The sequence below is a fragment of the Kogia breviceps genome, chromosome 6, assembly GCF_026419965.1.
Source record: "Kogia breviceps isolate mKogBre1 chromosome 6, mKogBre1 haplotype 1, whole genome shotgun sequence".
In the NCBI taxonomy this organism is placed as follows: Eukaryota; Metazoa; Chordata; class Mammalia; order Artiodactyla; family Physeteridae; genus Kogia; species Kogia breviceps.
This window is the reverse complement of record NC_081315.1, coordinates 117,752,683-117,780,647: the sequence shown is the minus strand read 5'-3', so window position 1 is coordinate 117,780,647 and position 27,965 is coordinate 117,752,683. Positions and strand designations below refer to the sequence as shown.

At 42.1% G+C, this 27,965-nt stretch overlaps 1 protein-coding gene across 10 annotated transcripts; it reads left to right on the top strand.

Annotated features, from left to right (window-relative positions):
- The first annotated feature begins 28 nt into the window (after window positions 1-28).
- On the top strand, window positions 29-25,878 carry CASP6 (caspase 6). Of its 10 annotated transcripts, none has more exons than XM_067036472.1 (11): window positions 29-459; window positions 816-904; window positions 3,139-3,252; window positions 3,473-3,609; window positions 5,012-5,176; window positions 10,676-10,715; window positions 12,529-12,675; window positions 13,118-13,194; window positions 20,804-20,979; window positions 24,343-24,502; window positions 25,283-25,878. In XM_067036472.1, exons 6-11 carry the CDS (start codon window positions 10,687-10,689, stop codon window positions 25,519-25,521), a joined length of 828 nt encoding a protein of 275 aa, XP_066892573.1. In that variant the 5' UTR covers window positions 29-459; window positions 816-904; window positions 3,139-3,252; window positions 3,473-3,609; window positions 5,012-5,176; window positions 10,676-10,686; the 3' UTR covers window positions 25,522-25,878. The 10 variants fall into 10 exon arrangements, with proteins under 10 accessions (XP_066892573.1, XP_066892575.1, XP_066892576.1 ...); XM_067036474.1 differs by having other exon boundaries at window positions 5,012-5,201; XM_067036475.1 differs by having other exon boundaries at window positions 326-459; window positions 3,473-3,595.
- The last annotated feature ends 2,087 nt before the right edge of the window (window positions 25,879-27,965 follow it).

Below are 27,965 nucleotides of genomic sequence, written 5' to 3'. Positions count from 1 at the left end.
TTCCACTAATGTCGTTTTTCTTTTCCAGGATCCACTTTAGGATACACCATGTCTAATTAGCCTCTAGTCTGTGATGGTTCCTCGTCCTTCCTTGTTTTTCATAACCTTGACAGTTTTGAGGAGTACTGGTCAGGTGTCTTGTAGAATGTCCCTCAATTTGGGTTAGTCTTACGGTTTCCTCATGTTTGGACTAGGGTTATGGATTTTTTTTTTTTTTTTTCTTTTTTTGTGGTACGCGGGCCTCTCACTGTTGTGGCCTCTCCCGTTGCGGAGCACAGGCTCCGGACGCGCAGGCTCAGCGGCCATGGCTCAGGGGCCCAGCCGCTCCGCGGCATGTGGGATCCTCCCGGACCGGGGCACGAACCCGCGTCCCCTGCATCAGCAGGTGGACTCTCAACCACTGCGCCACCAGGGAAGCCCAGGGTTATGGTTATGGATTTTTAGGAAGAAAACCAAGAGGTGAGTGGTTCTTCTCATCAAATCATATTGGTAGTTGACTGCTATCAACTTGGTGTTGTGTAAACTCTAGACATTTGGTTAAGGTAGTGTCTGTTAGTTTCCTCCACTGTAAAGCTGTTTTTCCCTCTCCATGCTTTTGTTCTTTGGAAACCAGTCACCAAGTCCAGTCTGTGGGAGGCGAGGGGTGGGCAAGATTATATTCCGCCTCCTGGGAGGGGTGTGTACCTATTGTAGTACTTGAAATTCTTGTCACCATCCGCCCCTCCCCACACCCGTTTATTATTCAGTTATTTGTGTCAGTATGGATTCATGCCTATTTCTTTTGTACTGTGGGTAATACTTACAAATTGTTCCAGCTTGGCCGTTGGGAGTTACACAGAGTCAGGTTGACTCTGTCTTTGACCTGCACCATCCTTTTGACTTTTGAGCATCTCCATCCTTTCTGGTAAGAAAGTAGGAAAGTTGCTTCAGGCTCATTTTATATATTCCCAGCCCCAGCCTTAGAATCAGCCTCTTTTCAAAGGTTCCTTTTATTGAAGAATGGTTTACAGTGGAACTTAGAAACCAAGATCTGGACACTGGATAGCTTGTTTCTACTGTGGTATCACTGCTTCTAGACCCTCCCAGCAAACAGAGCTAGGAAATATGTGTATATTAACCCATGTACATGTACATATCTGTAATTATTTATGTGTATATAAAGCTGAAGATAAGTTTGTACTGTCTTCACTTGAATTCTGTACAACAGGGCATATATTTAAGCTTTAAGGATGGTAATTTCCTTATCCACAATAAATTAAAAAACAAAATAAAATCACCCCCAAAAAACTAGCTTTTAGCAGCTGTTTGCAAGACATATATTGATATTTTAAAATAATAAAACTATATTGCCTTCAAATAATGCCTGTCTTTTTAAAGTCTTTTGGCACACCTCTTCCAGGGACAGATATGGCTGTATGCATTTCACAGGTGGAGAAACTGAGGCACAAAGAAGTTGTAAGGAAGACAGAATTGAAATATGAGGGCAAACACATCTTCTCGAGCAGGATTTCCTTCAGTGACCCCCTAGACTAGTCTAGACTAGTAGTACTAATTAAAAAGTTGTTTTGTTAGCTTATAACTACTTCCCCCTAAATTGAAAAAGTGATATTTCTGTCTGTATTTATAGAAGTACAAGGTTGGCAGGAGGTCAGAATGGTCATTATTTTATCCTGGTACAAAACAGGAATAACATCTAACAAAATGAAGACAATGGAGTCCTTCTGTAAAAACAACTCTGTTTAGTAGACTGACTTTAGTAACTTTGGGAAGTAAACTGAAACCTATTAGGTAAGGATCCTTCCACGTAGATTACATTGCATTGGTCAAAATTCACAGATACTCACTTCAGTATATTCAAGTCTTGTATAGCACCTGGCTCTAATGATTGAAATAGCCCCTTTAGTTTGCTGTTTTTCCTCACAGAATTGTGTACAACCAGTATATGAAAAATAACTAAATAGTTATCAGTAAAAATAAAACCAGATCAGCAGTGTCATATTTGCATACAGGTGACCGTGATGTTATGCTTTTTTTTTTTGTCTCAGGCTTATTAGGTTTCCAAAACATCCTTCAGTTTCCTTGCTGCCTACTTTACAAATATGTGTTTGTTGGCTTTCAAGTTTTAAGTGTAGTAATCAGAATTATAGAAAGTTGGTATTCCTATGATTTATATAGGAAAAAGACAAGGTTTAGTGGGGTAAACACTGAAAAAAGAAAAAAGGCCAAAATTTAAGTTTTAGAATTATCTCTGAATTTAACTTTAATTCCATGTATTTCATTCCTTGGATAGGTAACAGTTGGTTAAGAGCTTCAGTTTCAGAAAATTCCATAAAAGTGACTTCTAAAAGTAACTAAAAGTCACTATAATGGCAAGAATCAAGCCAACCTGTCCGTTAACTTTTGGTCTTTAGTATATCTTAATTATTTTAATAATATGGAAATGCTTTGGGTTCTTTCCTTCTTTGAGAAGGAAGAGAGATTCCTTGGTAGGATTCTAATTAGTCTATGTCTCAAACGTGAGCCTGCAGCAGAATCACTGGAGAGAGCTTGTTAAAATGAGCTGCTGAACCCCACCCCCAGTTTCTCATCCAGTAGGTCTGATTGTGTAGGTCCCAAGAGTTTGCATTTCTAGTATGTTCCCAGATGATGTTGATCCTGCTGGTTCATAGACTACGGTTTGAGAACTGGTGTAGGTAATCTTCAGTAGCTAAAAATAACATGTACTGAAAACTTATTGTGGGTTGGGTACTATTGTGGGACTTTGGCAGTTACTATCTCAGCTATTGAGTAAATTTGATCCCCATTTTACAGAGAATAATTTGAAGCTGGGAGAGGTTAAACTGCCTTAAGTACTTGTCCATGATCTCACAGCCAATAAAGTGGTGGAGTCAGGATTAGAACCTAGGCAGCCCACTTCCCAATCCCAGGCACTTACCCTTTTTACTGGGGGGGATAGCTATTGCTTTAAAAAGCTAGGATTTAGCATTTATAATTGTGAAATAAGTATCCTAATGCTTTGTATTTATATCTCTTAAGGTAGACAATATCTTTAGATAACCACTTGCTATAAAAGCAATATTCTGAGATAACAAGACACTTAGGGGGAAAAAATAAATTCCTTTCATCTGCTCCTTTCAGATAAATGGAAGGTCAGCCAATTGGAGTTCCGCTTCTATATAAGGCGTGTTTTCAGGGCTCAAGCAGAGGAGACTCTGAAAACCAGGCAGAAGGACAGGAAGCTCTGGTGGTCAGGTAACTCATTCAAACTGGGTAAAGTCCAGAGTGCAAATGCTGAAACCCTGAATCTCATTCAATGGATAAATATTTATTGAGCACCTCCTACATACTAAGCAGCTGCTTCGTAATGGGGAAACCGTAAGAAGGCCAGTTTTACTTTTCAATAAGCTTAATAAGATGGTGGCAGTAAAAATGTATTGAGCTCTTCACAAGCCAGGCACTCTTCTGAATACAGTGATTCAACTTAGTTGTTACAACCACCATACGAGGGAGATACCGATACTCCATGTCTTCACCGCAGAATAAGGAACAAAGCTAGTGACTCCTGAAATATTTTATGCCTACAAGGAACTGAACAGTAAGTGGCGTGGGGTGAGTAAAATCCTTTGATTTTTATTCTATTCAATGACCAAGCAAGACTTTTGAACCACAAGTTCATGTAGGAAAAGTTACCAAGTTAGATTTTATTTTTCCCTCCCCAATAAAGGGGTGAGGATCCGTCTTATAGAAGACGGATCCCTTATACTTATTTTAATCCCTTACTTATTTTAATGTATTAGAAACGGTGCCTTAACATTTTTTTCCCCCAGTCTGATGTCGGTTACTTGTTAAATGGCAAGACCCAGAGAAGTTGTAAAGAGGAAGCCACCTTTTCTTCCGATTTCAGAGTTGTTCGTTGAAGCAAATTTACACACTAGCCAACCACCCGAAGAGGAGGTCAATTAAATGCAACAGACATGCTCTGGGTCGTTAAAAAGCCATAGTCTACAGACCCCAGAGTCCGGTCTCCTAATTTCTGCATGATTCCTTCCCCGAATTACCTCTACTCATAAAAGCCACACTTGAGAATCCTGGAGTGGCATCTAGTTTACTTTGGCCCGAATCCGCTATACAAACAAAGAGCGTTTTAAAATATTGTAAATTCTTACAAAGCCTATAAAGTAACTCGTACTGGAGAAAGGACTAGTAGGGAAACAGGAACACACAACAGCCTGCACCTTCGAGGGAGTGAGGAGGAGCAAACGCCTGGGGCGGGGCTTGAGCGTGGAGCTCGCCGCAGGCCATCTGCAGTTGCCTGGAGCCTCCCACCCCGGGACCGCCGCTCGTGCTCGGGGTAGAATCTGACGCCTCCCCACGGCAGGGTTCGGGTCCCCTGACCTGCCCAGGCGCTCTTGCCTCGGCGAACTCCGCGTAAGGGAAAGGGGGCCTTAACTCTGAGGGGGCGAACTGCCACCACCGACCCGACCCTGTCCCGCCCTCCGACAGGCGGCGGGCAGGGAGAGGGGGGCGGGGGCGGGGGCGTGGGGAGGAAGGGGCGGGGGCTGCAGCCCGGTTGCAGGAAGCGGAGGGCGCTCGGGCGTCGGTGCTTCCCTCTCTTCCGCGTTGAGCTCGGCGCCGGGGCTCCGCGGGGCTCACGGTGCAGGTAGGAGGCGGGTGCCGGGGGAAAAGGGGGGCGCGCAGGCGGGGACGGGGACGCGGGCTCCTACGGCTTTGCTCGGCGGCAGGAAGAAGTTGAGGGTCTTGGAGGGAAGCGCTCAGGTCCGGTGGGTGCAGCTTAGCTTCTGGGCTCAGAAAAACAACTCGGGAACCTCGCCGCCGCCTCCTTGCGGTCCCTGGTGGCGGCACCGAGCGCTGGGGCGTGCGCTGGCCGCTTTTGTCCTCCGGGCGCTGATTTCTTTCTAGCCGTCGGCGCTATTTAAACTTTTAACTGCTCCTGGTCCTAAGAAAGTTAACTTTTGGAGGTTGAATCTTGTTTTGTTTTCTCACTTCTCAGTCAGAAGAAGTGGTTGCCTGCAGTAACAATGGAGCGTAACTGGCCCGAGGCAGTGCCTGGGCAGAGAGGCCCCCGGGCAAGCCCGCTCTGAACCTGGAGACAAAAGCCAGGCGTCGGCGGCTGCACAGCCCCCATGGCTCTCCTACCTCCAGGAAACCTGCACTTGTTCGTGAATTAAGTTAAAGCCACAGTAACTATTCCCTACAAAATGATCGACTGCTAAACGCATGCTTTAGAACGTTCTTCCCTGTCACTTATTATTTTACTGATAAGGTTTAGAAATTCTGGCCATAGTAAAAAAAAAAAAAAAAAAAAAAAGTGGGGGGTGGTTTGAAGCTCTGGCAGTCAGTCGATGCAGAGCGCCTTTTATTTCAGAGCTTTTTATTCTTCGCAGCACAAAACAAGCCTTTTGCCCCAGAGGCAAGTTGTAAAAGTTACCATGGTTGTTCAGGAGGAAGTGGCGTTACCCTGATGGACAGTGCTTGGTCCAGTGGCTATTTCCCTTTGGAACCAGTGGTGAGGGGTGGGAAGCTGGGGCAGGGGTCCAGGATGCTTGAGGGACCGCTAGTCACCACATGTCACCCACCATTCTTTTTATGACTTCCTTCCTTTTCCTACTTGCTCCCTTTTCAATCTCCGCCCCACCCCTTTTCCAGTGTGTTCCAGGCCTGACATGAGTCACTCAAAGTAGGATTAATAAACCACTTGTTGATAGGGAATGTGGGTAGATTTTCATAGATACTGCAGTGAATGAAGATGACAACAGTAGATGCTGAAGAAGTTGGGAGAAATGAACACTTAGTTTAGAAAGGTTTTTGGTCTCTGGTGCGAGCGGTTTTAACATGGTGACGGAGTATAGGGACTTCGGAATCTACAGGCAGAACGGGGTCTTCAGTACCAACTCCAGGGCCCTGACCTCAGACGGATCTCTTTCACCTTCTCTGTCTCACAGGGCCTGTGGAGCAGAGTGAGATAAAGCTATCGAAAGTGCCACGCCATCAGCGAATGGTAGCTGGGGCATTAACACATTAAGGTGTGGGGGAGAAAGGAATGATTGATTGGTTTTGTAAAAATTAAACTCGTTTAAGGAGCAGAGAGGTCGTGGTTGCATTATGGTGGAGAGGAAAATTGCTTAAATCAGAGGCAAAGAGAAGGGAGAAAAGGTCAAGAGTCAGGTTTAGTGGCAGACCCGTTTTTGATGAATAGATTGCAGATAAACAGGAATTTGTAAATGTTATATAGGGTGTCTCCCTCATTAAGATTTATTTTCTCCATGTCAGCAAAGCCAGTTTGTTTGTATTCATGCAGTACGATGATACTTGTTAAAGCGCACTCTTGAAAGCTGGTCTGCTGGATACGTGCAGTTTAAAGTGACTGCGACAGAGTCGCATTGTATGTTCTCTGGAAGCAGGGTAAAATTGATCAATTCCAGGAAGAGTGTTGGAACCTCAGTTCTACTGTCTGTCTTCATAGCTTTCTGTCCTGATTCAAGAAACTGCTAGAACAGAGCGGCAGCAGGACTTGGTCAGGACTCGGTATTGCAGGGCACAGGATGCCTGTTACAGCGCGCTGAAGGCTAGAGCCTGCGAGGGTCTGAACAAAGTTTTCACAGCCCGGTGTCTTTCTACATCTCTCACGTTAACAGTGACAACAAAAAAAAACTCTAAAAAATGCCTCACTGACATTGTCCTATCTGTTAACTTTGAAATTGAATGTCATTTTAAACAAATTAACCTTGAGCTACTTAAAACTGGCCATGTTTCCTAAGTCTGTAAGCTGAGGGCAGTATTTGAGATGACCCAAATGCACAGCATAAATTACATCCAGCCCAGGAGAATTGTGAAGCTCCTTCCTCAGACTGTGAAAAAGGAACTTTAAAGACCCAGTCGAGTGTACCTCTGCAGTGCTTTCACCCTCAAGGACTTGAGTTAGTCGGGTGACCGGCCAGTTGGCACAGCTTCCGCCAGGGACACTTCAAAGCTGCCTTAGGCTCAGTAGCCAACAAGGTGCAAAAGCTGGGAGAGGTGAACTGCTGGGTCTGCTACTACTCTGGGCATCACAGAAGAGACTCAGGTGCTCTCCAACCTGTGCAGGTTCTTGGCGGGTGAAGGAGGCGATTGGCTTTCAGATACGGATTTAGTGTGTTTAGTTTGGTTCTATTTCTTTATTGTATAATTGGTTTAATGATAAGCCCGCGAGGTTATTAAAAGGCTCCTGGAACAAAAGCTTCTGAAAATGGAAGGAGAGAAACCCCTGCGCCGCTCTGGTAGAGCGGTGAGGGGAGCAGGAAGTCACCCCGGCAGACGGGGTGTGGCGCTGTTCAGGGAAGAGCAGTCGTGGGTAGGAGGAATCCCGGTTAGAACAGTGTGTGAGTAGGACGTAGCCCCAGCAAGAGCAGGGTGTGGAAGTATCCCCAGTAGAGCATTGTCAGAAGTGGGAAGTGTCCCAGGGGCAGCAGTGTGTGGACTAGAAAGTATCATGATGTATCAGTGTGTTGTAGGAAGTCTTCCGGGTGGAGGAGTTTATGCGCTAGAAGAGCAGTGTGTTCAGAAGGGCAGCATCCCTGAGTAGCGGGGCGTCTTAGTAGGAAGCATCCCCCATAGAGCCGTGCGGAGTAGGAAGTATCCCAGGAGAACAGTGTGTGGAGTCGGAAGTATTCCGGGTGTGGCTGTTCGTGGAGTGGGAAGAGTGGGATGTATATTCAGTGGAGCGGCGCGTGGGGCAGCAAGTGTCCTGGGTGAGCACGGCGTGCGGTAGCGCAGTGTCCCTGGGTATAGCGCTGTTTAGGAGGAGGTACCCAGGTAGAGAGGTCTGTATTAAGGAACTCTCCTCCGGTGGAGCGCTGTCCTAGTAAGAAGTATGTCACAGAGAGCAGTGTGTGGAGTAGGAAAGGTAGCATGTATCCTCGGGCGGGCAATGAGTGGGGCCGGAAGTATCGCCGGTGGAAAGTGTGCGGAGCAGGAAGCATCCTCCATAGAGCAGTGTGGAGTAGGGAGAATTCTGGGTAGAGTAATCTGTAGAGTAAGAAGAGTAGGACGTGTCCCGGGGAGAGCAGTGTGTGGGTGCTACCAGGTCACCTTGGTAGATCAGTGTGTGAGGTAGGAAGTATCCAGGATAGAGCATGGTGTGGAATAGGATGTGTCCTAGGTAGGGCAGTATGTGCGTTCGAAGTTTCCACAGCAGGGCGGTGTGTGGACTAGGAAGCATCCCGGTTTATCACTGTGTGGAGTAGGAAGTATTCCGAGTAGAGCAGCTTCTGTATCCACAGGGTGGAACACTGTGTGGCACGGGAAGTAACCCTGCTAGAACGGGGTGTGTAGGAGGAGATATCCTGGGCACAACTGTGGAATCGGAAGTGTCCCCCAGAGAGCTGTGTGCTCACTGGGTCGGCATCCCAAGTAGAGGGGTGTCTTATTAGGAAGCATCAGCCGTACAGCAGTGTGTGGGGGCAGGACGTGTCCCCGGTAGAGCAGTGTGTGGAGAAGGAAGTGCCCTGGTAGCAGAGTAGGGCTGGAGGTTTCATGGTAGACTAGTGTGTGGTATAGGAAGTATTCTGGGTAGAGGGGTGTGTGGATCCCTGGAGCGCTGTGCGTGGTAGGAAGTATCCCCAGTGTCGAGTGTGCAGAGCAGTGGAAAAGTGTGTGGGTCCTCGCAGGGACAGTAAGTACCGCACAGCAGGAAGTATCCGCAGCATCAGTGTGTGGAGGAGGAAGTGTTCTGGTGGAACAGTGTATGAGCTACCATGTAACCTTAGTAGAGCAGTGGGTGGGGTCGGTGGGATCCCTGTTAGAACATTGCGTGGAGTAGGAAGTCCCCCAGTAGAGCCGCTGTGCCGTAGGGAAGTCCCCCTGGATAGAGGAGTGCTTGGTAGGAAGTATTCCCAGTAAAGCAGGGTGTGGAGTATGAAGTATCCACCTTAGAGCAAGATGTGGAGTAGCACGGAAACTTTGGGAGAGTGGGGAGGATGCATTAGAGGCTGCTTGACTCCTAATCTTCGGTGTGAGTAAAAATCACCTTGTTAAAAATGCAGATTGTCACCTTTCCCAGGATTCTGATTCTGTAAGTCAGGGTTAGGATCCAGGAATCTGCATTTTATCACCCAGGCCAGGAACTGATGCAAAAGGTTAAGAAAAAAACTAATGGGGGCCTATGGCACAGGGGAAGGGGAAGGGGAAGGCCACCATGGGGTCTTGGCTGGAATGCTGGGTGCATTATGGGAGGAACAGGCTGAGAGTGACTGGTAAAGGGCCCTGGAGTTGAATTCCCCATCTCACCTCATCCTCCCTCCCTGGGTGGATTTTTGTCAGTGAGGAGATGTGAGGTTAGAACAATCAGGCGTCAGGGAGAGACTCCAAGGAGAGAGGGGGACCCCACCCTCTTGACTAGGAGATGATGGGTAGGAGTCTACCCTTAGGGTCTGTTGTGCTTCCTTCAAAGACCTCAACTGAGAGGTGCATCTTGCTATACTGTTGATATTGTATTATCTTTTCTCCCCTCCCCTCTTAAGCTCTTATCAGGTAAAAACAGATTTGAGCTTATGGGCCTTTCTTGTAGAAGATGCTAGACTGACTGTGCTGTCCAGTACAGAAGCCACTGGCCACACGTTTAAATTAATTAACTGAGTTCCTCAGTTACACTAGCCACATTTAAGTGCTCAAGACCACATGTGGCCAATGGCTGCCCTATGGGACAGCTCTGGTGTAGGGAATTCTGTCATTGCAGAGAGCTCTGTTGCACAGCACTGTTCCGGGAGTAGAGAGGGGTTCAGTGACAGGTTGTCTGGGGGGTGGGGAAGTATGTTCATGGGTCAGGAGCAGAGGGTCCTGATTATAGGGTCATAAGTGCACATGTGTCATTCAGGAGATCAAAGTCTGAGCCTTTGACCCTTCCGCCCTTCCCTTCCTCCACCAAACCTTCCAGGTGGCAGGGTAATCCAGTATTAACCACGCTCTGTTCCGTTCTCTTGCTTGACTTAATCCCTTCTCTGTTTCAGAGAATATTTGCAAAATCATTTTCTGCAATATCAATTTCATATTTTATTTGAGCTGCATAATCACAGAGCTATATTTGTTACTTTAGACATATTTTGCAACGAATGCGTTTGAGTAATATTTTCTCCATTAAAAATTTTTTAAAAATTTTCTCCATTTCTAATCTGTTTTATTTTGCACGTAGGAGTTGGGGGTGAGAAAAAATTGAGCTGTTAATTTATAGTTATTTGTTTACTTTTTAAAACATCTTTATTGGAGTATAATTGCTTTACAATGGTTGTTAGTTTCTGCTTCACAACAAAGTGAATCAGCTATACATATACATATGTCCCAAATCTCTTCCCTCTTGCGTCTCCCTCCCTCCCACCTACCCTCCCTATCCCACCCCTCCAGGTGGTCACAAAGCACAGAGCTGATCTCCCTGTGCTATGCAGCTGCTTCCCACTAGCTGTTTTACATTTGGTAGTATATATAAGTCCATGCCACTCTACTTTATTATTAATAGCACTTTCCCTTCCTTCTCCCTTACTCCTTCTCACATACTTTGACCTTTAAACTAACCAAGACAGAAGGGGCTTAAGAGTATAGGAGTTGAGGCAGCTGGGAGTTCCTGATGTGTTTTATGACCATAAGTCAAAAAGTATATTAACAAAAGCCAACTTTTTTTTAACAGGTGAACAAAACATGACAGAAACAGATGCCTTCCCTATGAGGTAAAAATGTGCTCTTTACCAGTAAAGGTCTTTTCCTTTGATCAGCCTACAGAAATCAAAGCAAGAAAGGGACCTGGGAGCTAGAAAGCAGAACTGAGAATGTCAGGTTTTAGCATTTGGAGGGTTGGTTTGTAGATATGCAGGTTAGTGTAGATATGCTGCCCCTGGCTGTGAAGGGACCTAGACTGAGGTTCAAAATACTGAACAATTGGGATGGCATGGGCCCTGGGGCTAGGCCTGGGCCAGGCCGTTGTCCTTGGTCACTGACTCCTGGAGACCTGGGGGAAAGACACCTGTGCAGAGGGATTGGGGTGGGTGTAGGGGTGCTTAGGATGGCTGCCGTTACCCATTGGTACAGGAATATTGGGTGGGCCAAAAAGCTTGTTCGCTTTTTTCCGTTCGATGGCTCTTAGTTTTCTTTAACTTCATTCAAAACAATTTTGTTAGATTGTATTGTGACAGCTGTCATATCAGCATGCATTTGAAAGAAAACTTATCAAAATTGGTGAATTTTTGTGTAGCCATTTAAATATTGAAGATGGAAGGAAAAAAGCAACATTTCCAACATATTATGCTTTATTATTTCAAGAAGGTAAAAATGCAACCAAAACACAAAAAAAGATTTGTGCAGCATACAGAGAAGGTGCTGTGGCTGATCGAACGTGTCAGAAATGGTTTGCGAACTTTCGTGCTGCAGATTGCTCGCTTGGACGATGCTTCACGGTCAGGTAGACCAGTTGAAGTTGATAGCGATCAAATCGAGACATTAATTGAGGACAGTCAACGTTATACCACTCGGGAGATAGCTGACATACTCAAAATACCCAAATCAAGCACTGAAAATCATCTGCACCAGCTTGGTTATGTCAATCGCTTTGATGTTTTGGGGTTCCACATTAGTCAAGTGAAAAAAGCCTTCTTGAACGTATTTCTGCATGCGATTCTTTACGTAATGAAAACGTTCCATTTTTAAAACATTGTGATGGGTGATGAAAAGTGGATACTGTGCAATAATGTGGAATGGAAGAGATCGCGGGGCAAGCGAAATGAACCACCACCAGCCACACCAAAGGCCGGTCTTCATCCAAAGAAGGTGATGTTGTGTCCATGGTGGGATTGGAAGGGAGTTCTGTATTATGAGCTCCTCCCAGAAAACCAAACGATTCATTCCAACAAGTACTGCTCCCAGTTAGACCAACTGAAAGCACTCGATGAAAGCGTCCAGAATTAGTCAACAGAAAATGCATAATCTTCCATCAGGATAACACAAGACCGCATGTTCCTCTGATGACCAGGCAAATACTGTTACAGCTTGGCTGGGAAGTTCTGATTCATCTGCCGTATTCACCAGACATTGCAGCTTCAGATCTCCATTTATTTCAGTCTTTACAAAATTCTCTTAATGGAAAAAATTTCAATACCCTGGTAGACTGTAAAAGGCTCCTGGAACAGTTCTTTGCTCGAAAAGATAAAAAGTTTTGAGATGATGGAATTGAACTTGCCTGAAAAATGGCAGAAGGTAGTGCAACAAAACGGTGAATACGTTGTTCAATAAAGTTCTCGGTGAAGATGGAAAATGTGTCTGTCTTTTACTTAAATTCCGAGGGAACTTTTTGGCCCACCCAATATTTCAGGACTTTCCTTGCCAGTGTGGCTGGGAGGCTTCCCTGGGGCACACCAGTGGTCTGTCCGCCTGGCAGAGGAGGAGGATGCAGCAGACCTCTCTATCTACTCTATATGTTGACCTTGGGCTTGGAGGAGCTCGTTATTTAATATGACTTAAGTGATTGTTTTTAAAACTTTTCATAAACAGAGAAGTGTTTGATCCGGCAGAAACGTACAAAATGGACCACAAGAGGAGAGGAATTGCTTTAATCTTCAATCATGAGAGGTTCTTCTGGCACTTAACCCTACCAGACAGGCAGGGCACCTGTGCCGACAGAGACAGTCTTAAGCGCAGGTAGTATGGTTTGATCTATATGTCAAGATGGTGAGATATTTAAGTGATAACTACTTATCAAAACTTGTCCACACTGATGAAATGACAGACAGAGCAAGAGTATTTGAGGATGAACCTCATTTGGGCACAGCGTCCCTTAAGAACTTGCCTGAATTTCCCCCCTAATCCTGTTCTATTAAATGTTAACATTCTTTGCACTGTTATAAATCTGTCTGCATAGTAGATGGCAGTATTGTAACTTAAATCAGTTATCATGAATAAATCCCTTCCTATCGTGAGTTATCAAGAAAACCATCATTGTCATATTTGATTTTTCTTTCTCTCTAAAGAAAAGTCAATTTATATGTCATAAAAATGTGTATAGATTCCTTAAATAATTAGGGGTATGTGACAGCTTTGAATAGCTCATAAGCTAATATCCAATTTAATTTATCATCTCCAGGTTTTCAGATCTAGGATTTGAAGTGAAATGCTTTGATGATCTTAAAGCAGAAGAACTACTGCTTAAAATTCATGAGGGTAGGTATCGATAGTTTTCTTGTTCATATTCCTCTGATGGGATTGAGTAGTTTTCAATTATCCTATGTGTAAAGACAGGTCCAAATAATTAACCGTATTGTGAAAAAGGCTTGTCAATTAATTTAGCATGGGTTATAGGTTTTGGTTGCGCCTCTCTGATTGTGCTACCTACCAGATTTAGAGACCTTTGCAAAGTATTATGCTTCCAAAGTTACAGTCTAAATACCACTAATTAGTCTATTACTCTAGTAACGAATGAAATGATATTTTCATTTGGCAATTAAAAGCCGAAAATGCAAATACTACAGATGCTGGGTAGTCATTTTTTTTTTTTAACATCTTTATTTGAGTATAACTGTTTTACAATAGTGTGTTAGTTTCTCCTTTACAACAAAGTGAATCAGTTATACATATACATATGTTCCCATATCTCTTCCCTCTTGTGTCACCCTCCCTCCCACCCTCCCTATCCCACCCCTCTAGGTGGTCACACAGCACAGAGATGAACTCCCTGTGCTATGCTGCAGCTTCCCACTAGCTATCTAATTTACATTTGGTAGTGTGTATATGTCCCTGCCACTCTCTCACTTCGTCACAGCTTACCCTTCCCCCTCCCCATATCCTCAAGTCCATGCTCTAGTAGGTCTGTGTTTTATTCCCATCCTACCACTAATCTCTTCATGACATCTTTTTTTTTTTTTTTTAGATTCCATATATATGTGTTAGCATACGGTATTTGTTTTTATCCTTCTGACTTACTTCACTCTGTATGACAGACTCCAGGTCTATCCACCTCATTACAAATAACTCAGTTTCATTTCTTTTTATGGCTGAGTAATATTCCATTGTATATATGTGCCACATCTTCTTTATCCATTCATCTGTTGATGGACACTTAGGTTGCTTCCATGTCCTGGCTATTGTAAACAGAGCTGCAATGAACATTTTGGTACATGACTCTTTTTGAATTATGGTTTTCTCAGGGTATATGCCCAGTAGTGGGATTGCTGGGTCATATGGTAGTTCTATTTGTAGTTTTTTAAGGAACCTCCATACTGTTCTCCATAGTGGCTGTATCATTTTACATTTCCACCAACAGTGCAAGAGTGTTCCCTTTTCTCCACACCCTCTCCAGCATTTATTGTTTCTAGAGTTTTTGATGATGGCCAATCTGGCCGGTGTGAGATGATATCTCATTGTAGTTTTGATTTGCATTTCTCTAATGATTAATGATGTTGAGCATTCTTTCATGTGTTTGTTGGCTATCTGTATATCTTCTTTGGAGAAATGTCTATTTAGTTCTTCTGCCCATTTTTGGATTGGGTTGTTTGTTTTTTTGTTATTGAGCTGCATGAGTTGCTTATAAATTTTGGATATTAATCCTTTGTCAGTTGCTTCATTTGCAAATATTTTCTCCCATTCTGAGGGTTGTCTTTTCATCTCGTTTATGGCATCCTTTACTGTGCAAAAGCTTTTAGTTTCATTAGATCCCATTTGTTTATTTTTGTTTTTATTTCCATTTCTCTAGGAGATGGGTCAAAAAGGATCTTGCTGTGATTGATGTCATAGAGTGTTCTGCCTATGTTTTCCTCTAAGAGTTTGATAGTGTCTGGCCTTACATTTAGGTCTTTAACCCATTTTGAGTTTATTTTTGTGTATGGTGTTAGGGAGTGTTCTGATTTCATACTTCTACAGGTAGCTGTCCAGTTTTCCCAGCACCACTTATTGAAGAGGCTGTCTTTGCTCCACTGTGTTTCCTTCCCTCCTTTATCAAAGATAAGGTGACCATATATGTGTGGGTTTATCTCTGGGCTTTCTATCCTGTTCCATTGATCTATATTTCTGTTTTTGTGCCAGTACCATACTGTCTTGATTACTGTGGCCTTGTAGTATAGTCTGAAGTCAGGGAGCCTGAGTCCTCCAGCTCCATTTTTCGTTCTCAAGATTGCTTTGGCTATTCGGGGTCTCTTGTGTTTCCATACAAATTGTGAAATTCTTTGTTTTAGTTCTGTAAAAAATGCCAGTGGTAATTTGATAGGGATTGCATTGAATCTGTAGATTGCTTTGGGTAATAGAGTCATTTTCACTATGTTGATTCTTCCAATCCAAGAACATGGTATATTTCTCCACCTATTTGTATCATCTTTAATTTCTTTCATCAGTGTCTTATAGTTTTCTGCATACAAGTCTTTTGTCTCCTTAGGTAGGTTTATTCCTAGATATTTTATTCTTTTTGTTGCAATGGTAAATGGGAGTGTTTTCTTAATTTCATTCTCAGATTTTTCATCATTAATGTATAAATAAGAATGCCAGAGATTTCTGTGCATTAATTTTGTATCCTGCTACTTTACCAAATTCATTGATTAGTTCTAGTAGTTTTCTGGTAGCATCCTTAGTATTCTCTATGTATAGTATCATGTCATCTCAGTGACAGCTTTACTTCTTCTTTTCCTATCTGGATTCCTTTTATTTCTTTATTTTCTCTAATTGCTGTGGCTAGAACTTCCAAAACTAGGTTGAATAAGAGTGGTGAGAGTGGGCAACCTTGTCTTGTTCCTGATCTTAGTGGAAATGGTTTCAGTTTTTCACCATTGAGAATGATGCTGGCTGTGGGTTTGTCATATATTGCCTTTATTATATTGAGGAAAGTTCCCTCTATGCCTACTTTCTGCAGGGTTTTTATCATAAATGGGTGTTGAATTTTGTCAAAAGCTTTCTCTGCATCTATTGAGATGATCATATGGTTTCTCTCCTTCAGTTTGTTGATATGGTGTATCACGTTGATTGATTTGCGTATATTGAAGAATCCTTGCATTCCTGGAATAAACCCCACTTGATCATGGTGTATGATCCTTTTAATGTGCTGTTGGATTCTGTTTGCTAGTATTTTGTTGAGGATTTTTGCATCTATGTTCATCAGTGATATTGGCCTGTAGTTTTCTTTCTTTGTGACGTCTTTGTCTGGTTTTGGTATCAGGGTGATGTTGGCCTCATAGAATGAGTTTGGGAGTGTTCCTCCCTCTGCTATCTTTTGGAAGAGTTTGAGAAGGATAGGTGTTAGCTCTTCTCTAAATGTTTGATAGAATTCACTGTGAAGCCATCTGGTCCTGGGCTTTTGTTTGTTGGAAGATTTTTAATCACAGTTTCAATTTCAGTGCTTGTGATTGGTCTGTTCATATTTTCTATTTCTTCCTGGTTCAGTCTTGGCAGGTTGTGCATTTCTAAGAATTTGTCCATTTCTTCCAGGTTGTCCATTTTATTGGCATAGAGTTGCTTGTAGTAATCTCTAATAATCTTTTGTATTTCTGCAGAGTCAGTTGTTACATCTCCTTTTTCATTTCTAATTCTATTGATTTGAGTCTTCTCCCTTTTTTTCTTGATGAGTCTGGCTAATGGTTTATCAATTTTATTTATCTTCTCAAAGAACCAGCTTTTACTTTTATTGATCTTTGCTATTGTCTCCTTCACTTCTTTTTCATTTATTTCTGATCTGATCTTTATGATTTCTTTCCTTCTGCTAAATTTGGGGTTTTTTTGTTCTTCCTTCTCTAATTGCTTTAGGTGCAAAGTTATGTTGTTTATTCGAGATGCTTCCTATTTCTTAAGGTATGATTGTATTGTTATAAACTTCCCTCTTAGAACTGCTTTTGCTGTATCCCATAGGTTTTGGGTCGTCGTGTATCCATTGTCATTTGTTTCTAAGTACTTTTTGATTTCCTCTTTGATTTTTTCAATGATCACTTCGTTATTAAGTAGTGTATTGTTTAGCCTCCATGTGTTTGTATTTTTTACAGATCTTTTCCTGTAATTGATATCTAGTCTCATAGCATTGTGGTCAGAAAAGATACTTGATACGATTTCAATTTTCTTAAATTTGCCAAGGCTAGATTTGTGACCCAAGATATGATCTATCCTGGAGAATGTTCCATGGGCACTTGAGAAAAATGTGTATTCTGTTGTTTTTGGATGGAATGTCCTATAAATATCAAGTAAATCCATCTTGTATAATGTATCATTTAAAGCTTGTGTTTCCTTATTTATTTTCATTTTGGATGATCTGTCCATTGGTGACAGTGGGGTGTTAAAGTCCCCTACTATGATTGTGTTACTGTCGATTTCCCCTTTTAAGGCTGTTAGTATTTGCCTTATGTATTGAGGTGCGCCTATGTTGGGTGCATAAATATTTACAATTGTTATATCTTCTTCATGGATCGATCCCTTGATCATTATGTAGTGTCCTTCTTTGTCTCTTGTAATAGTTTTTATTTTAGTCTATTTTGTCTGATATGAGAATTGCTACTCCAGCTTTCTTCTGATTTCCATTTGCATGGAATATCTTTTTCCATCCCCTCACTTTCAGCCTGTAAGTGTCCCTAGGTCTGAAGTGGGTCTCTTGTAGACAGCATATATATGGGTCCTGTTTTTGTATCCATTCAGCCAGTCTGTGTCTTTTGGTGGGAGCATTTAATCCATTTACATTTAAGGTAATTATTGATATGTGCGTTCCTATTACCATTTACTTAATTGTTTTGGGTTGTTCTTGTAGGTCTTTTCCTTCTCTTATGTTTCTTGCTTAGAGAAGTTCCTTTAGCATTTGTTGTAAAGCTGGTTTGGTGGTGCTGAACTCTCTCAGCTTTTGCTTGTCTGTAAAGGTTTTAATTTCTCCATCAAATCTGAATGAGATCCTTGCTGGGTAGAGTAATCTTGGTTGTAGGTTTTTTTCCTTTATCACTTTAAATATGTCCTGCCACTCCCTTCTGGCTTGTAGAGTTTCTGCTGAAAGATCAGATGTTAATCTTATGGGGATTCCCTTGTGTGTTATTTGTTGTTTTTCCCTTGCTGCTTTTAATATGTTTTCTTTGTATTTAATTTTTGACAGTTTGATTATTATGTGTCTTGGCATGTTTATCCTTGGGTTTATCCTGTATAGGACTCTCTGTGCTTCCTGGACTTGGTTGACTATTTCCTTTCCTATATTAGGGAAGTTTTCAACTATAATCTCTTCAAATATTTTCTCAGTCCCTTTCTTTTTCTCTTCTTCTTCTGGGACCCCTATGATTCGAATGTTGGTGCGTTTAATGTTGTCCCAGAGATCTCTGAGACTGTTCTCAGTTCTTTTCATTCTTTTTTCTTTCTTCTGCTCTGCAGTAGTTATTTCCACTATTTTATCTTCCAGGTCACTTATCCGTCCTTCTGCCTCAGTTATTCTGCTACTGATCCCGTCTAGAGTATTTTTCATTTCATTTATTGTGTTGCTCATCGTTACTTGCTTCCTCTTTATTTCTTCTAGGTCCTTGTTAACTGTTTCTTGCAATTTGTCTATTCTATTTCCAAGATTTTGCATCATCTTCACCATCATTATTCTAAATTCTCTTTCAGGTAGACTGGCTATTACCTCTTCATTTGTTAGGTCTGGTGTGTTTTTATCTTGTTCCTTCATCTGCTGTGTGTTTTTCTGTCTTCTCATTTTGCTTATCTTACTGTTTGGGGTCTCCCTTTTGCAGGCTGCAGGTTCGTAGTTCTATCTATTTTTGGTGGCTGTCCCCAGTGGCTGAGGTTGGTTCAGTGGGTTGAGCAGGTTTCCTGGTTGGGGGGACCAGTGCCCCTGTTCTGGTGGATGAGGCTGGAATCCGTCTCCCTGGTGGGCAGGTCCACGTCTGGTGGTGTGTATGGGGATGTCGGTAGCCTTACTGTGATTCTAGGCAGCCTCTCTGCTAATGGGTGGGGCTGTAGACCTGTCTCGCTCTTTGTTGGGTATAGGGTGTCCAGCACTGTTCGTTGCTGGTCCTTGAGTGAAGCTGGGTCTTGGTGTTGAGATGGAGATCTCTGGGAGATTTTCGCCGTTTGATATTATGTGGAGCTGAGAGGTCTCTTGTGGACCAGTGTCCTGAGGTTAGTTCTCCCACCTCAGAGACACAGCCTTGACACCTGGCTGGAGTGCCAAGAACCTTTAATCCACACGGCCAGGTACGTGGGGAGTTTCTTGCCTTTTGGGAGGTCTGAGGTCTTCTGCCAGCATTCGGTGGGTGTTCTATAGGAGAAGTTCCACGTGTAGATGTATTTCTGATGTCTCTGTGAGGAGGAAGGTGATCCTCGCGTCTTACTCTTCCGCCATCTTCTCGCTCTCCCCCTGGGTAGTCATTTTTTAATTGACTCCTTCCATACCCAAGTTTTTTACTGGCTTCATAATACTGTTGAATTTATATACATTATCTCTTAATTTCTACATCACTATGCAGTAGTAGGTAAATTAACTTACGTTTATAATAATCACTACATGTCATGGATTTTTAAGTAATTTGTCAATGGACTATTATAACATTTACATAATTAAACTTTCTGCCGAGCTCTTTTTTTTAAAATTGAGGTATAATATAATTGACATAAAACATTAGTTTCAGGTATACAGCATAATGATTTGATATTTGCATACATTGAGAAACGATCACCACAGGAAGTCTAGTGACCATCTGTCACCATACGTACTTACAAAGACTGTCTTTTCTTGTGATGAGGACTTTTGATCTCCTCTCGGCAGCTTTCCAGTGTGCGATATGTATTATTAACTACAGTCATCATGCTGTCCATTACATCCCCGGGACTTACGTATTTGTTTAACTGGAAGTTAGTACCTTCTGCCCCGGCAGCCACCAGTCTGTTCTCTGCATCTTTGAGGTTGGTCGCCTGCTTGCTGGCTGGTGTTTTGGATTCCACATACAGTGAGACCATGTCTTCCTCTGCCTTCTCTCACTTAGCATAATGCTCTCAGGATTCAGTCATGTTGTTGCAAATGGCGAGATTTCTTTTCTTAATGGCTGAATATACTGTATACACTGTATATACACACGTCTTTTTTATCCATTCATCCATTGTTGGACATTTAGGTGCTTCCATATCTTGGCTTTTGTAGTAATTGCTGCAACGAATATGAGGGTTTGTATATCTTTTCAAATGAGCGTCGCTGTTGTCTTCGGATAAATACCCAGAAGTGGAAGTGCAGGATACAGTAGTTCTATTTTTAATTTTTTGAGGAACCTTATACCAGAGTTCTTCTCTAACCTGTAAATAATTTCAACTGCCTGCTTACCAGGTTTTCTACTTTGCTTGCTCCTCAGCTTTGGAGGACATCACTCTTTCGGAAGCTCTGAGCACCGCGGACATATAGTGAAGGTGCTGCGCTCCTTGGAGGTGCAGCGACACATAGGGAAGGTGTTATGTAGTAGTTTTGGGGTCTTTCCAGAAGGTCTCTGCTGATTCAAAGACCCTTATATTGCCAAAATGACTTGGATCTTTTAAGGGCGTTCCCCACAAAAATCCCTTTAGGTTTTCCATGTCATTATTCTGTGTTTTAGGAGAGCTAACAAAATCTGTTCACCTCTATTACTTTGAACTGTAATAATTTGGATTTTTAAAAATCAGAGAGTATGGTATAAATTATTGCTTGATTAAATACTAAGTTGTGTTTCATTATAGACACTTTATAATAACAAATTTTCTCCCTCCCTCAATTGTATGTATGTAACTTTATTCTAATATTAGTAAATTAAATTTTTAGATATAGATAATCACCTTATTTTCATTTCTAAATAACTTTTGGGGTCCTTTTTAGCATCAACCGCTAGCCATGCAGACGCCGACTGCTTTTTGTGTGTTTTCCTGAGTCATGGTGAAGGCAACCACATCTATGCATATGATGCCAAGATTGAAATTCAGACACTGACTGGCTTGTTCAAAGGAGACAAGTGTCAGAGCCTGGTTGGAAAACCCAAGATATTTATCATTCAGGTAAGACTGATTATGTTATAGTCTTAATTATCAAGGCCATGGTTCTGTACATGTGACTAGAAAGAACTAAAGCTGATTTTGGAAGTAACTTTCTCCAGTAATCAGAAAGGCCCTTTTTGAATCCTAGCCAGAGTCGCAGTTTGAGCTGTTAGTAATTCTTTCTTAACATAAAGATTCTCAGTATCTTTATGACTTGGACTGACATTGGAAAGGACTCAAAATAACGAATGTGCTGCTCCCTGGCACAGCCCCGTGTCCAGGCGGAGCCGCTGGACGAGCATCTGCTGGTGGGCAGGTGCAGGGCAGGGCCACCTGTCCAGACCCCGTTTGGTTTGGGGGCTGGAGAGCATGCTAGCCAGTGGGAAGAAAGTGGGCATAAAGACTTCTAGTCCTAGCTTGCTTCGTCCTTTCGGATTTTCCCTTAGGCCAAGATGCGGTTACCCACTGCCAAACCTGGTATTAGGGATAAAAATATTTGGGGGCTTGAATAACATCGTTTGGTACCTCAGTAAGGATTCTGAGCAAAAAAGAGAATTCCTCACGTTCCAGGGCTGCAATCCTCTATTTCTGTGAACGGCATGGAGGACACAGCCACGTTTCACACCCTGCCGTACCTTGAGGAAGGGAGTAGGGGGGCTATTAAAAAAAAAAAAAAAAAGTCAAGGATGACTCCCTGGTTTCCTGTTTGGACAGCTGCACTGGGTGTCTGTGGGACATGTCGTTGGAGATACAGGTCTAGAACTTGAGACAGGCAGCCTGGATTAGAGAAATAAGTTTGGGAGTAATGAGGGGATGGGTGGGTGGTACTGGAAGGCATGGGAGTAGATGAGTTTCCCCCTGTCAAGTATAGCCTGGAAAACGAGTGTAGACGGAATTCCGTGGCAGTCCAGAGGTTAGAACTCAGTGCTCTCACTGCCAGGGCCCTGAGTTCAATCCCTGGCTGGGGAACTAAGATCCTGCAAGTCGCAGAGCAACTAAGCCCGTGTACCACAACTACTGAGCCTGCGCTCTAGAGCCCGCGAGCCACAACTACTGAGACCACGCACCACAGCTACTGAAGCCCGCGCTCCTAGAGCCCGTGCGCCATGGCAAGAGAAGCCACCGCAATGAGAAGCCCGTGCACCGCAACAAAGAGTAGCCCCCGCTCACCGCAACTAGAGAGAAAAGCCCGCCTGCGCACAGCAACGAAGACCCAGTGCAGCCAAAAAATAAATAAATATTTTTTAAAAAAAGACAGGTGAGACTGCTCATGAAAAAGGGAGTGGCCAGCACTGTAAGACAGGAGAATTGGAAATAACTCATGGGCCACGAAGGAGGAAAATGTTTTGCCAAGTTATTTCATTTCTCTATGCCTCAGGTTCTTCATCTGTGACACAGGGATAAAATAGCATTGGCTCATGGGGTGGCTGAGAGGATAAAACGATCTGGCCTAATATGAAAATTGCTTCGAACAGTGCCTGGCACAGGGCAGGCCTCCAGTAAAGGCTGGCTCTTATTCTTGCTGCAGTTGATTTGGCAAGTGATGGCACTGAGTTCCATATGTTCTACATTCCATTTAGGAAGACAGTTGAAAATAAGGTCTGAAAATAAGCCTGGTAATACTATATAAGATCAAAATCTCCTGTAAAAAATAGGATATTAGGGATCTTCTATTTATATGATAACTCTGAAATCCATCCGAACTGTTTTTTTTTTTTTTTTTTTTTTGCGGTATGCGGGCCTCTCACTGTTGTGGCCTCTCCCGTTGCGGAGCACAGGCTCCGGACGCACAGGCTCAGCGGCCATGGCCCACGGGCCCAGCCGCTCCGCGGCATGTGGGATCCTCCCGGACCAGGGCACGAACCCGTGTCCCCTGCATCGGCAGGCGGACTCTCAACCACTGCGCCACCAGGGAAGCCCAACTGTTTCTTTTAAAGTTTCTAATTCTTCAGCCATTTCAGAATTGATGAATGCATTTATAATACTACAGCAGAATCTTGTTAGAGCACTGTATTAAGTTTACTGGGGCTCCCAGAACAAAGTACAGGCATACCTCACTTTATTGCACTTTGCAGATAGTGCTTTTTTTTTTTAAAACAAATTGAAAGTTTGTGGCAACCCTGTGTTGATGCCATTTTTCCAACAGCATTTGCTCACTTCATTTCTGTGTCATTTTGGTAATTTTCATATTTCAAACTTTTTCATTATTTGTTATGATTGTGATTTTGACATTACTATTGCAAAAAGATTATGACTAGCTGAAGACTCAGGTGATGGTTAGCATTTTTTAGCAATAAAGTATTTTTTAATTAAGGTCTGTACTTTTTTTAGACATAATGCTATTGCACACTTAATAGACTACAGTATAGTGTAAACATAACTTTTATATGCACTGGGAAACCAAAAAAATCATGTGACTCACTTTATTGCGGTACTCGCTGTTTTGCTGTAGTCTGGAACCGAATCTGCAATATCTCTGACGTCTGCCCGTACACAAACTGGGTAGCTTAGACAAGAGAAATTTGTTTTCTTGCAGCTCTGGAGGTTAGAAGTCTGAGATCAAGGTGTCAGCAGGGTTGATTTCGTCTGAGGTCTCGCTCCTTGCCTGGGAGGTGGCTTCTGTTCACATGGTCTTTCCTCTGCGCATGTCTGTGTCCTGGTCTCGTTTTATAAGGATGCCAGTCATAGTGGGTTAGGGCCCACCAATAGGACCTCATTTTACCTTAATTATCTCTTTAAAGGCCATATCAGCAAATACAGTCACATTTGAAATACTGGGGGTTATATGTTATATATTTAGGTCCTTAGTGTATAAATTTGGGGGGGGGGCAGAATGCAGCCCATAACAGTTATTTGAGTAGAAATTAATGTTAGCCCTTGAGTGAGTCAGAATTAGTAAGAATTTGAGCCCTCACTTTAAAGTAGGAGCAAAAGGCAGGAGGCACATTAATAGATGTCCTCTCAGGTCATGTGTGGCGTCATTTTGACCCTTAACAATTTATGGCGGCCGCTTGGCAAGGAAAACCCAATCCGGGAATATATTACCTGATTATATAGAAACACTTGGGCACATACTATAGCTTTTAAAAGAAAGGGTGACTCTTGGTGCTAGTATGGGTAATCCCTAAGAAACTGTAAAACCACGGATGCTTTCCCTTTTACAGTGTACCATTCAATCAACACTAACTATAGGAAAACATAAGTAGGAAAAAAACCTGTCAGCTTTGGCCCGCTCTAAACCCGAATGCATTGGTTCTGAAGCGCCTGTAAAGTGGCTTCTGTTGATGTTGCAGTGGAGGCGTACTGAATCACACATTCACCGTGAACATGAAGCACTGGGAAGAACAGGTAGTAAAGGAGGGGATTTTCCTCCTTGTCTCGTAGGCATGTCGGGGAAGCCAGCACGATGTGCCAGTCATCCCTTTGGATACAGTGGATCATCAGACAAACGAGCTGAATGTCAACCTAACCCAGGTGGACGCAGCCTCAGTTTATACACTTCCTGCTGGAGCAGACTTCCTCATGTGTTACTCTGTGGCAGAAGGTGTGTGGGTGTTTAATACAAATTTATAATTGGCTTTCTTGGCTAAGTTCCTGTAAGTTTCACCTTGGCTTGATTTAGTTGAGGTCTTTCTAATGGGGCATGTGATTTGGTTGTGAAGCTCAGAGGCTTAATGGACTTCTTTGTGCCATTTGATCAGAGTGATATCTAAAAGTATAAAATACCTTGTAGAAAAATCCTTCCTGAGAACTATGTTAAATAAAGCTACAAGGCTAATTATATTGAATATTAGCAGCAGACTATATCAATTACTGATGGTGACGCTCCTTTTGTGTTAACTCTCACGGGAAATGTTTAAAAATATTCTGATGACAGTTGTTCTCTGCTCTTGCAGTAAATAATTTTATGTTTTTCTTTTTTCTAATCACTTGTCTCAGAAATCATTGCCTGGTTACTACTATCATGGGAATTTTGAGGAAATGGAGAAACTTACATTAGGAATTTTCTCCATTTTAGGAAAAACTTAGGAAATGGAGAAAATTAACCTAATTTTAGGAAATGGAGAAAATTAGCCTAAAAAAATTCCTAAAATTAACATTTTAGGAAATGGAGAAAATTGACCCTATTTTTATAGAACTGTATGGAATTAATCTTTTTTCCCACATGAGAATAGTCAACAGAGAAAACTTTTAAAACTGTATCACGGCACATCTTAGTCTTCTCCAAGGATTTTTAAGCACTCAGACTTTTTAAAGGTGTTTTTCTGTCACAGTAAGTGACCAGAAAACTTCAGTGGCTCTCCTATCTATCTATCTTTTTTAGGTTATTATTCTCATCGGGAAACTGTGAATGGCTCATGGTACATTCAAGATCTGTGCGAGATGCTGGGAAAATTCGGCTCCTCCTTAGAGTTCACAGAACTCCTCACATTGGTGAACAGGAAAGTTTCTCAGCGCCGAGTGGACATCTGCAGAGACCCAAGTGCAATTGGAAAGAAGCAGGTTCCCTGCTTTGCCTCGATGCTAACTAAAAAGCTGCATTTCTTTCCAAAATCTAAATGATTGATAGGTGCTATTTTGTTTTATGTATCTGTATTTTGGTACAGCAATTTTAAATGTCTTAAGCTTTAATGAGAGAACTTTACCAAAAAGTAGCTCATATTGGACATGGTGAAGGGGTTTGATATATGTAGAAATGAAATCCTCAGGGAATTCCTATAAATAAAAATCCACAAGCATTTGTAATACTTGACTTTTGTAGTAAATTGCAAGGTTACTCAAAATACCTGACTGATTTAACTTGCATTTTGTGACTTTTTATAAAACTTTATAATGTTTTTAAAAGTTTTTGAACCTAATAATTCATTGTTTTCCTTTAATATCTGAAATTCATACTTTATTAAATTTTTCGAGTTCACATTCTTACTCATTTCTCTAATTTATAGATGACTTGTTTTACTTGGTCATATAAATTAATCTACATATGAATTATCACTTTATATAGGACTTTAACTCTCACTTTAAAAAAAAATGAGCCTTCAACAACTATTACATGGCATTCTGAGGAAGAAATATAAAACACAGTTAATTCTTAGTCAGTGGAGGCTACACACTTGCAAAGTTTGATTCTGTCAGTATCTTGCATGTCAGTTACTATACACTGAGTAGCAGTCCCACTCACAGACCATCATCATGTTCATGGAATAATAGATGTTACCTGGTTTTTTTTTGGCCGAGCCACGTGACACGTGGCTTGCAGGATCAGGATCTTAGTCCCCCGACCAGCGAATGAACCCGTGCCCCCTGCAGTGGAAGCGCAGAGTCTTAACCACTGGACCGCCAGGGAAGTCCCAGGTGTTCCTCTTAAGATTCAGTTCTTACTGATATGTAAATTTTGAGTAATATGTTTTGTTAATAACCTGCCAGAGGCTGAATAGCATTAAAAGTTTGGGCTTTGATAACAAACTTGTGAGTTGCTAGTTCAGAAGCAGTAGTTTGCCTGTGCTGTTTCAGTTGTTCAAAACACGTGCCAACTATATGCTAAGGTCAGTGGGACATTTATACCTTTTTTTGTGGCCATGACAGGGACTTCACTGTCAGTTGAACACTGTACCTTTCCTTTAACCCCCGGCCTACAGGTGCTGCTGGCTCTTCTTGCAAGAGCAAATGACTACAGAAACTCTCCTCAGTTCATCCAACGAACACGGGCCTGGCCCTCTAGGCAAAGAATATACAGCTTTGGTTACCGAAGAGAAATTAGCTCATATTATTAAAAAGCTCAACAAACCCCACTCTCACACACACACATTTTTTTTTTCCCTTGAATGTGATCAGTCAAAAGGTTTATCTGAATAAAATCCTCTTGTACAGATGCAGTGACATTGGTACCTACATATCTGGGCGTCAAAATGACATCAAATTTGAGCTGTGGAAGCCATAGGGACACAGTTGAATTTCGTTTTTAACAGTTGTCTCAGGATAAAACAATCCTTTTGTAATAAAACTAACGTGTAATTTGGATTCTTTAGTTTTTAGTTCCAATCTGTTTAACTTACAACTTGGAACTTGAGTAGAAATTTCATACTCTGTTTATGTTAATAACTGATCTATAAAGGTTTAATATCAATGACATGTCTCATTTGAGAAACTACAGTTTAAATACTAAAAAGGTCAGAGTGTCTTGCCTCTGATCACTGAGCTGTCATCCCCTGGGTACTCAGAAATCAGTTTCACCTGTCATAAAGTACGAACAATGTGACCTACATGTAGCTCCTCTGAAGAATTAAACTTTATTTTACTTTGTAAAGTGGGAAGATCCAAGTCAAAGGGAGCGATCTTTACTAAGAATTAATTCATTTTTCGCATGACAGATTTTCTGAAGCCCTAAAAACACAGAAGTGTTCTTTGAGAATTGTCTTTCACATTCTAGTTCAGGGGTCAGTAAAATTTTTCTGTAAAGAGCCAGAGAGTAACTATGCTGGGCTTTGTAGGCCTGCTGCCTCTGCTGCTATAGTGTGAGAACAGCCACAGTCAGTGCACCAGTGGGCATAGCTGTGTTCCAATGAAACTTTATATACAAAAACAGGCTCTAGTCTACCTCTTTTTCCCAGGTTTTCCTTTAGACAGTTTGAGAATTCAGAAGCCATCCTTTCTACTTTCCTAGCCTCAGCTTTTCCCCAGCACTATACATGAAATTTCCACAGACCTTAAACCTGTCTCTCTTGGGTACCTCATAGGAGCCAGGTATTCTTGGCACTTGGGATGGATGCATCAGTGAATAAAGCAAACAACACTCCCTGTTCTTTCATTATATTGACAGTCTTGTCTTCCTGGGAATAGTTTCTCAAACGCAGAACGTGTCCTAAGAATTTGTCATAATACTTAACCTGGTGATAACTCATTATAAAAACATATTAGTGCATATTCTTAGCTTGTTAATAAAACACTAATATACTGCTAATTCAGAATCTCCAGGTTTTGGAGATACTGATACAAACCAGCAGGTG

Coding starts and splice junctions, on each gene's coding strand:
- CASP6 (XM_067036472.1), top strand. CDS start 10,687: ATGACAGAAACAGATGCCTTCCCTATGAG. Junction 20,980..24,342: donor CCAAGATATTTATCATTCAG/GTAAGACTGATT, acceptor CTTGTCTCGTAG/GCATGTCGGGGAAGCCAGCA. Junction 24,503..25,282: donor GTGTTACTCTGTGGCAGAAG/GTGTGTGGGTGT, acceptor TATCTTTTTTAG/GTTATTATTCTCATCGGGAA.